The 11,275-nt window shown below is 46.2% G+C and overlaps 1 protein-coding gene across 1 annotated transcript in view; it reads right to left on the reverse strand.

The window, feature by feature from the left end:
• Window positions 1-4,299, reverse strand: part of LOC122928458 (branched-chain-amino-acid aminotransferase, cytosolic-like) — a 95,926-nt gene extending 91,627 nt beyond the window's left edge. The window contains exon 1 of the mRNA XM_044281310.1: window positions 4,254-4,299. Within this exon, the coding sequence (XP_044137245.1) occupies window positions 4,254-4,259 (6 nt within the window). The 5' untranslated portion in view covers window positions 4,260-4,299. The remainder of the gene's footprint in view (window positions 1-4,253) is intronic.
• Between the last annotated feature and the right edge of the window lie 6,976 nt (window positions 4,300-11,275).

Below are 11,275 nucleotides of genomic sequence, written 5' to 3' on the forward strand. Positions count from 1 at the left end.
TGGCACTACACCAGAGGGGCTGTACCAATATAAGGTGTTACCCTTCGGTCTGCATGGCGCCCCTGCCAATTTTCAACGTCTAATGGACATTGTGCTTCCTCCACATCGGCGGTACGCCTCGCCACCTGCCCAAAGTACAGGCCATAGTGGACTCCCTTCGAAAGTCTGGTCTAACAGCTAACCAAAAAAATGTACGATAGGGTTAGAGGTGGCCAAAAACCTAGGGTATGTGATTGGGCGCGGAGTCATCAAACCCCAAGTAAACAAAATAGAGGCGATAAGGAATTGGCCCCGCCCAACTTCAAATGGGAGTTTATAGTGCAGACCGATGCCTCCAAAGTAGGCCTCGGTGCTGTACTGTCTCAGAAGGTCAACAGGGAGCAGCATCCCGTTGTCTTCCTCAGCCGTAAGCTCACTCCAGCCAATACCCGGTACAGTATAGTGGAGAGAGAGTGCCTGGCCATCGAGTGGGCACTCGAGTCTCTCCGCTATTATCTGTTGGGGAGAAAGTTCCGTCTGGTGACCAACCACTCCCCTCTCAAGTGGATGAGCCAGGCCAAAGAGAGGAATGCTCGGGTCACCAGATGATTCTTGTCTTTGCAAAACTTTAAGTTTACAGTAGAACACAGGGCAGGCGGGTTACAGGGAAACGCGGATGCCCTGTCCTGGGTACACTGTCTGGCGTGTGTTCACCCCCTCAGGGTTGAACAAAGGGGGAGGTATGTGACATATCAAGGGGTTTTGTTTGGGAAGGCAGGTATTTTCCTCCCAACATGGGCGGCTGGACTTATTTCCAGCCAGGTAAGATCAAATACCAGACCGGAGTTTAAGTGCCAGTCCGGGTTTTGGCAGCACCTGGCTGTCCTTTTAAATAGGCAGCTGGGCTCAGAATCTGAGTCTCTGTCTTGGGATCTGAAGCATGGTCCTGTGCTGTATGCGGCAAGAGAGGGCTGTATGCTGGGAAACAGGTCCCTAAAGCCTGCTGTGGTCTGCCGGGGATAAAACGGCTAGCAAGGTGACGTGTTTGTTCTATGGACTTTTCATTGTGTGAATTAACACCAAGACTGTTACGAGGTGTTTTTCTTTTGCCTTTTGTGTGAATGAACACTGACATTTTGATTTACAAACTTGTTTTGCCTCTGTACTGCGTCCGCTTACCCTGCCTACCAGAGCAAATCCTCACTATATATATATATATATATATATATATATATATATATATATACACACACACACACACACACACACACAGGGGTGCACCTAGCCTTTCTGCTGCCTGTAGCAAAAACTGAAATGGCGCCCCTCCCTCCCCAATGCCAATTTCTTAACCTAACCCCTTCTCTTCAGCCCATGGCCATTCAGCTCCCCCTCTCTTGCCCCTACCTGGATCGTCTCACCTGGACACATCAGTGGTGCACCCCTGTGTATATATATATATATATACACACACACGTGTATATATATAATATATATATATATATATATATATATATATATATATATATATACAGACCAAAAGTTTGGACACACCTTCTCATTCAAAGAGTTTTCTTTATTTTCATGACTATGAAAGTTGTAGATTCACACTGAAGGCATGAAAACTATGAATTAACACATGTGGAATTATATACATAACAAAAAAGTGTGAAACAACTGAAAATATGTAATATTCTAGGTTCTTTAAAGTAGCCACCTTTTGCTTTGATTACTGCTTTGCACACTCTTGGCATTGTCTTGATGAGCTTCAAGAGGTAGTCACCTGAAATGGTCTTCCAACAGACTTGAAGAAGTTCCCAGAGATGCTTAGCACTTGTTGGCCCTTTTGCCTTCACTCTGCTCGATTGGGTTCAGGTCTGGTGACTGTGGAGGCCAGGTCATCTGGCGCAGCACCCCATCGCTCTCCTTCATGGTCAAATAGCCCTTACACAGCCTGGAGGTGTGTTTGGGGTCATTGTCCTGTTGAAAAATAAATGATGGTCCAACTAAACGCAAACCGGATGGAATAGCATGCCGCTGCAAGATGCTGTGGTAGCCATGCTGGTTCAGTATGCCTTCAATTTTGAATAAATCCCCAACAGTTTCACCAGCAAAGCACCCCCACACCATCACACACCCTCCTCCTCCATGCTTCACGGTGGGAACCAGGCATGTAGAGTCCATCCGTTCACCTTTTCTGCATCGCACAAAGACACGGTGGTTGGAACCAAAGATCTCAAATTTGGACTCATCAGACCAAAGCACAGACTTCCACTGGTCTAATGTCCATTCCTTGTGTACTTTAGCCCAAACAAGTCTCTTCTGCTTGTTGCCTGTCCTTAGCAGTGGTTTACTAGCAGATATTCTACCATGAAGGCCTGATTCACACAGTCTCCTCTTAACAGTTGTTCTAGAGATGTGTCTGCTGCTAGAACTCTGTGTGGCATTGACCTGGTCTCTAATCTGAGCTGCTGTTAACCTGCGATTTCTGAGGCTGGTGACTCGGATGAACTTATCCTCCGCAGCAGAGGTGACTCTTGGTCTTCCTTTCCTGGGGCGGTCCGCATGTGAGCCAGTTTCTTTGTAGCGCTTGATGGTTTTTGTGACTGAACTTGGGGACACTTTCAAAGTTTTCCCAATTTTTCGGACTGACTGACCTTCATTCCTTAAAGTAATGATGGCCACTCGTTTTTCTTTACTTAGCTGCTTTTTTCTTGCCATAATACAAATTCTAACAGTCTATTCAGTAGGACTATCAGCTGTGTATCCACCTGACTTCTCCACAACGCAACCCCATTTATAAGGCAATAAATCCCACTTATTAAACCTGACAGGGCACACCTGTGAAGTGAAAACCATTTCAGGTTACTACCTCTTGAAGCTCATCAAGAGAATGCCAAGAGTGTGCAAAGCAGTAATCAAAGCAAAAGGTGGCTACTTTGAAGAACCTAGAATATGACATATTTTCAGTTGTTTCACACTTTTTTGTTATGTATATAATTCCACATGTGTTAATTCATAGTTTTGATGCCTTCAGTGTGAATCTACAATTTTCATAGTCATGAAAATAAAGAAAACTCTTTGAATGAGAAGGTGTGTCCAAACTTTTGGTCTGTACTGTATATATATATATATATATATATATATATATATATTTCATTAGGTCTTGCCTCCCCTATAGTCATGCCAGTTGTGTTCTGCATAGCAAAGCCAGCATATGGTGGATGTAGTGCAGTGTATACTGTGTATGTAACAAGCTGTGCTGTGGAGTATTATAGCTGGCCAGCTAAGAACTGTCCTAGGTTGCTAATAATATTATGTTTATACAGCTAAACCTGCCCATAACCTTAATACAGTTCCTATGTTTGTGTGTTAAAGACAAAAGCAGAGTTATTTATAGTGACTTCATGTTTGGATGTCATATAACTGTGTTTTATGGAAGCAGAGAGGCCAAAATAGTTCCACCAATTGCAAACTACAAAGTTCACATACAAATTCAAATTCCATATTGCAATCCAAATTGCATACAACCATACTCAACCAATCTGCAAATAGTTACTGCTAATTGCATACTGCAAATTGCAACCAAATTCAGCAAATTAACTGTTAAACCTCACATATACCTCTCGGAGAGATCATTAAGTGCTTAAATAACTTAAAGTGAGAGTACAGATACTCAAGAGAGAAATATATCCACCATTTTATGTTGAATGACAAGATTGAACAGTTGAACCACCATCTTATGCATACTGCCATTTGTGATACTTTATTCAACACGTGTTTTGTACATGGACTATCTGCTGCGGAGGCGGCAGTGTTATATATGAAGAAAAGTTGAAGTTAATAAAGAAGTTATTTCAAGCATTTGGTGTGCTCTTTAAACCTACTGTTTCCATAGAACGGACAGTTCAGACTAAAAGTCAGAGATATCAAAATTCTTCTAATGCCACAGCACAAAATGCACTTCATAGTGCTGCGCCTGCCACAAGTACTGAGAGGGCTACATTATGTAGATTGTATTACAGAGCACTGTGTAAAGTACAGTATGACTTGTATATGCTGTAGAGTATGTGCTTCCACAACCTGTATATATCAGACTGTATATACAGTGCCTGTGCATAGCATGGTATAGCAGCTGTTGTGTCTAGCAGACAATATGTGTATGCAGTGGGCATATGGTATAGTAGACGTGTGTATGCAGTGGGCACATGGTATATACAGGAGAGGATATCAGACTTTCCTTTCCTGTGTGTGATGACAGCTGCAGCCTCTCTTACCTCCATGCCGTCTGCCTGAAGAGAAGTGCACGGGACACGTTGCAGTCCGAAGAATGTACTGAGCTCTACAGCCGCCTCTGCCAGGGGGATGACATCAGCCGGGGGTGTGATCTACATAGAGCCATGGCACTGAGGAGGAGAGCCCCCTGCTCAGACTGAGCCTGGCACCCAGGACACTACCCTGTACTGACTGACCTGCCAATGTGCATATCATTCTGTATTGACTGACCTTGCACTGATACTACCCTGAACTGACTGACCTGGCACTGAGGATACCACCCTGAGCTGACTGACCTGGCATCATGAACTGACTGACTTGGCACTGATAACACCCTGAACTGACTGACCTGACACTGATACCACCCTGAACTGACTGAACTGGTACCCTGGACTGACTGACCTGGCACTGATACTACCCTGAACTGACTGACCTGGCACTGAGGATACCACCCTGAGCTGACTGACCTGGCATCATGAACTGACTGACCTGGCACTGATAACACCCTGAACTGACTGACCTGGCAGTGAGGATACCACCCTGAACTGACTGACCTGACACTGATACCACCCTGAACTGACTGACCTGGCACTGAGGATACAACCCTGAGCTGACTGACCTGGTACCCTGAACTAACTGACCTGGCACTGATACCACCCTGAAATGGCTGACCTGGCACTGAGGATATCACCCTGAGATGACTGACCTGGTACCCTGAACTGACTGACCTGGCAATGTGGATATCATCCTGTATTCACTGACCTGAGGATGAGCATACCACCCTGAACTGACTGACCTGGCAATGTGAATATCATCCTGTATTGACTGACCTGGCACTGAGGATGCCACCAAGAACTGGCTGACCTAGCACTGAGGATACCACCCTGAACTAACGGGCCTGGCCCCAAGGATGTCACCCTGTACTGACTGACCTGGTACCCTGAACTGACTGATCTGGCAATGTAGATATCATTCTGAATTGACTGAGCTGGCAAGGAGGATACCACCCTACACTGACTTAGCTGGCAAGGAGGATTCCACCACCCTGCACTGACTTACCTGGCAAGGAGGATACCACTTGGCACTGTGGATACCACCTTGTACTGACTGACCTGGAACTGAGGATACCACTCTTAACTGACTGACCTAACAGTGAGGATACCACCCTGAACCGACTGACCAGGCATTGTGGATATCACGACTTACCTGGCACTGAGGATACCAGCCTGTACTGATTATAGAAGAAATCCTGGCACTCGCTATCTTCAGTTCGTTATTTTATTATTCACAAATATAGTTATAAATGTTAGAACTACCAGTATATTAGTGAATAATAAAAGTAACTGATTGAAGATAGCGAGTGCCAGGATTTCTTCTAGATTCCATGGGGACTGACCCCGCCACATGTACCACTGACCTCCGAGTGCCGACCGAAACCCTCTTTGTATCACAGTCTGTACTGACTGACCTGGCACTGACTATGCCATCCTGTAATGACTTTTGAGAAGATGGAGAACCGCACTCTACTTGTTAGGTTCTGGTGCCAACCAAGGGCTGCAAGCAGCCAATATACACGTAGTAAAGTTGAGGCACACAATTTTCAGTGTCGCAATTTCAAAAGGATTTATTCATTCAAATCATATAGTAGTTTCATCCGTTTGCCCAATATTTATTTTAGTGAGTATGAACAGTATTCTTAACTCCTTTCCGACCGCCTAATGCACGGATGCGTCCTGGCGGCGGTCGATTCATTCCTCCTGGTCGCATCCGTGCGTCATCTTGCGAGACACGAGATTTCAGTCTGTGCTGGCCCGCGCATGTGCATTTATAAATATAAGGTGTTAAATGGCTTCTCTGCTCCTCTGCTGGTCCTTTTTGTCGGTTGGTCTCAGCAGAGGAGCAGGCATCACAGTGAGTATCCATCAAACACCACACTTAGCCCCAGATCACCCCCCATCACCCCAATTAACCCCTTGATCACCCCTTGATCGCCCCTGTCAATCACCTAGTGAAAGGGAAAAAAGTGATCAGTCTAAACTGTCACTTTTTTTTTTCACTGGTATTGACTGATAGTTTTAGGATAGTTTAGGCCCCTTGGTTAGGTAGTTAGCGTCGGTTAGCGCCCAGCCCACCGCACCGCAGTCACTTATTCGCTGATTAGCGTATCGCTAATCAGCTTTTGTACTTTTATAGTATCTGTAAGTGATCAAAACTGATCACAGTCAGATCTATAATAGTATTAGTGTCACCTTAGCTCGCCCTCCACCCAAAACGCAGTGTTTGCCCGATCAGGCCTGATCGGTCGCCCACACGTGCGTTCACCCACGCCCGCCCCGCCGCAGTGACAAAAAAAATATATTTTTTTGATCACTGCACAATCACTCTGCAAGCGCTGCGGCGATAAAAAAAATCAGTTTTGATATTTTTTATCAATCGCACCGGCCTCCGATACTTCGCTAGCCTCCCATTTGTAAGACAGGCTTGCTTTTTTTCTTGGGTAGTCTCAGGGAATACCCCTAAATTTAGTTGCCCAAATGTCAAACAGGGGGTATTCTTCTAAAGAGGCCTACAGGCTTCTGACCCAGTCGGATGAGGAATGGGAACCCTCATCTGATGAATCCAGCGGGTCAGAATATGAACCTGTAGAAAGCAGTGGCAGTCTGACCCAAAGTTCGGACGAGGAGGTTAAGGTCCCTAATAGCACCAGGCGTACCCGGCCCCCTGTCGCTAGACCACAGGTTGCGCAGGATCCGCTTCAAGGGCAGCAGAGTGGGGCTGGCGCTGTCGGATTACGTGGTGAGGCATACACCAGCAGCGCAGCCCATCCTGGACCTAGTACCAGCACTGCCGTACAACATGATGAAGTGGCGAGCACCAGAAGGGCAGTTGAAGCTGGTACGGTGGCACGTGCAATAGTTACCCCGTCGCAGCTACCGCACAGACAGGCCCGTAGAGCCCCTAGAGTCCCTGAGGTGCTGGCAAACCCTGATTGGCAGTCCCCAACTGTAGCCGCACCTGTAGTTCCCCCTTTCACCGCCCAGTCTGGAGTTCGGGTTGAGACAGCTCAGATCGGTTCGGCACTGGGATTTTTTGAGCTGCTCTTGACTGTGGAGCTCTTGAACATAGTCGTGGCAGAAACAAATCGGTATGCCACTCAATTTATAGCCGCCAACCCGGGAAGCTTGTATGCCCAGCCTTTCCGGTGGAAACCAGTCTAAGTTTCCAAAATAAAAAAAATTCTGGGCCTTCTCCTCAACATGGGTCTAACCAAAAAGCATGAATTGCGGTCATATTGGTCCACGAACCCAATTCATCACATGCCCATGCTCTCTGCTGCTATGTCCAGGACACGATTTGAGACCATCCTGCGTTTCCTGCACCACCTCCCGTCCCAGAGGCCACCCAGCTTTTGACCGGCTCCACAAAATTCGACCCCTCATAGACCACTTCAACCAGAAATTTGCAGATTTGTATACCCCTGAGCAAAACATCTGCGTAGACGAGTCCCTTATACATTTTACCGGGCGCCTTGGCTTCAAACAATACATCCCAAGCAAGCGTGCCCGGTATGGGGTCAAATTGTATATGCTCTGTAAAAGGGCCACAGGCTATACCCACAAATTTCGGATCTACGAGGGTTAAAGATCAGACCCTGGAGCTGGTCGGTTGCCCTGACTACCTGGGGAGCAGTGGGAAGACAGTCTGGGACTTGGTGTGACCCTTTTTTGGCAAGGGGTACCATCTTTATGATATTTCTCTCACCCAGCATGGGTATATGTAAAATGACACCCCAAAACACATTGCCCTACTTCTTCTGAGTACGGCGATACCAGATGTGTGACACTTTTTTGCAGCCTAGGTGGGCAAAGGGGCCCACATTCCAAAGAGCACCTTTTGGATTTCACACGCCATATTTTACAGATTTTGATTTCAAACTACTTTGCACGCATTTGGGCCCCTAAAATGCCAGGGCAGTATAACTACCCCACAAGTGACCCCATTTTGGAAAGAAGACACCCCAAGGTATTTCATGATGGGCATAGTGAGTTCATGGAAGTTTATATTTTTTGTCACAAGTTAGTGGAATATGAGACTTTGTAAGGAAAAAAAAAAAATCATCATTTTCCGCTAACTTGTGACAAAAATTTTACGATTTTATGAACTCGCCATGCCCCCCCCCCGGAATACCTTGGGGTGTCTTCTTTCCAAAATGGGGTCACTTGTGGGGTAGTTATACTGCCCTGGCATTTTAGGGGCCCAAATGCGTGCAAAGTAGTTTGAAATCAAAATCTGTACAAAATGGCCTGTGAAATCCGAAAGGTGCTCTTTGGAATGTGGGCTCTATTTTGGAAAGAAGACACCCCAAGGTATTTCATGATGAGCATAGTGAGTTCATGGAAGTTTTTATTTTTTGTCACAAGTTAGTGGAATATGAGACTCTGTAAGGAAAAAAAAAAATCAGTTTCCGCTAACTTGTGACAAAAAATAAAAAGTTCTATGAACTCACTATGCCCATCAGCGAATACCTTAGGGTGTCTACTTTCTGAAATGGGGTTATTTGTGGGGGGTTTCTACTGTCTGGGCATTGTAGAACCTCAGGAAACATGACAGGTGCTCAGAAAGTCAGAGCTGCTTCAAAAAGCGGAAATTCACATTTTTGTACCATAGTTTGTAAATGCTATAACTTTTACCCAAACCATTTTTTTTTTACCCAGACATCTTTTTATCAAAGACATGTAGAACAATAAATTTTGCAATTTTTTTTTATATGGATGTCGTTTTAAAAAAAAAAAATTACAACTGAAAGTGAAAAATGTCTTTTTTTTTTCAAAACTTTCGTTAAATTTCGATTAATAACAAAAAAAGTAAAAATGTCAGCAGCAATGAAATACCACCAAATGAAAGCTCTATTAGTGAGAAGAAAAGGAGGTAAAATTCATTTGGGTGGTAAGTTGCATGACCGAGCGATAAACGGTGAAAGTAGTGTAGTGCAGAATTGTAAAAAGTGGTCTGGTCATTAAGGGTGTTTAAGCTAGGGGGGCTGAGGTGGTTAAACCGGACGTTTCGGTCACATAGGACCTTCATCTGCGGTCACATTTTTATATGTTCTGGCGGGTATGTAGGCATGTGGGGCGCTGGATGCATGGTGTCTGGATCGCACTGCCGCGGTTTAAAATCCTGTAATGACTGTCCTGGCACTTAGAATACCATCCTGAACAGACTGGCACTGAGGATACCACCCGATACTGATTGATCTGGCAATCAGCCTGACTGACCTTGAACACTGTGCTGTATTCCCATACACTGACTGACTCTGAGTTTACCCCCATATACTGCAATGATTGAACCTGAACCCTTGGATATACCCCCCACACTGTCATTGACCCTGGACTCTGGTGTGTACCCTCATTCCTGAGGTATCTTTATGCCCGTCCAGGTCATAATCACTACCATCATGTAAAGGAATGGCGGGACAGCACACAAGAGAAGTGATGCCAATCAGTACAGAGTTTATTAGACCTTGGAAAATGTGGCGTCATTCCGATATGTGACAAGCCGTGCGTGGAATCATTACCGCTATCAGATTCAGTCCCATGAAAATTGGTTACTCCCGCAAAATGGCCCACAAAATGCCAGTCAGGGGCATAGAAAGTAATGCATCACATGCATGAGCCTATTAAGCCATTCAGAAGTCTGAGGTAAATCGCATGACACACCTCGCAACGCACCCCTCAAAAACCCTATAGATCCATATGGTATCTGCTGTAGTTTGGGTGCAGATGCAGTGCAGTGTTTCAGTGCAGGGAAGAGCTCTTAGCCTGGCATCCAGAACAGGAGAGAGACCTGTGCTCAGTGGCGTAGGGATCGCTATAGCAATCATAGCAGTAGCTATGGGGCCCTACGCCACTGGGGGCCCGTCCGGACCGCATTCATTTTTTTTATTTTTTATTAACACACACAGGCAGCCAGGCCCAACCGCCCGCCCAGTGTAGTGGGCGGTGCGCGGGCGGTCCGCAGCTCGGGCCTGGCTGGGGGGAAGCCAAGGAGTAGTCAGGTCAGGACTGGAGCAGGCGGGCCCGAGGCGCACTGCCGCACGAGCAGAAGATGAGGTAGGCGGTGGAGGGGGCCGGAACGGGGGTGTACCTGTGGGTTGGCCGGTCTGTGAGGTCTGCTGTAGTGTGAAGGGCCTGCGAGGATGTCACAGTCATGTGATCAATTACAAGAGGGGCAGAGTTTAGTGTGGAGGGGATACTGTCGGGCCCGGTCAGTTCAAGTGGCTGAGGTGAGGGCTGGCTGGGGAGTGGGACTGAGTCTGTCACTGTTACAGTGTGTGTCCAACCGAGGCGGCACGCGGCAGCATCAGTCAGTGGAGACGCGGAGGAGTACTGTAAATGGAGACTAGTGTAGTGTAGTGGACAAGTGAAGACTGTGGAGTTATTTCATCTATGTGTGTGTGTGGTACAGCCGGATCTCAGTCAGCATCTTCCCTAATCCCTATTCACAGACACATATACCTTCTCAAGCCTGGCAGATGCAGCTGCATTATTTAATACTGTGGTGTGGTAATGGTTAATGGCATTGGTGAAGACACAGCCACCTAATCCTATCTGAGGGGTCTGTATTACAGACCCTTCAGATAGGATCAGGGTACTTTCACACTAGCGTTTTTCTTTTCCGGCATAGAGTTCCGTCACAAGGGCTCTATACCGGAAAAAGAACTGATCAGTTTTGTCCTAATGCATTCTGAATGGAGAGGAATCTGTTCAGTTTGCATCAGGGTGTCTTCAGTTCAGTCATTTTGACTGATCAGGCAAAAGATAAAACCGTAGCATGCTACGGTTTTATCTCCGGCGAAAAAAACTGAAGACTAAGGCCTCTTTCACACTTGCGTTGTCCGGATCCAGCGTGTACTCCACTTGCCGGAATTACACACCGGATCCGGAAAAACGCAAGTGTACTGAAAGCATTTGAAGACGGATCCATCTTCAAAATGCTTTCAGTGTTACTAAGGCACCCAGGACGC

Source organism: Bufo gargarizans, chromosome 2 (assembly GCF_014858855.1).
Source record: "Bufo gargarizans isolate SCDJY-AF-19 chromosome 2, ASM1485885v1, whole genome shotgun sequence".
Taxonomy (NCBI): domain Eukaryota; kingdom Metazoa; phylum Chordata; class Amphibia; order Anura; family Bufonidae; genus Bufo; species Bufo gargarizans.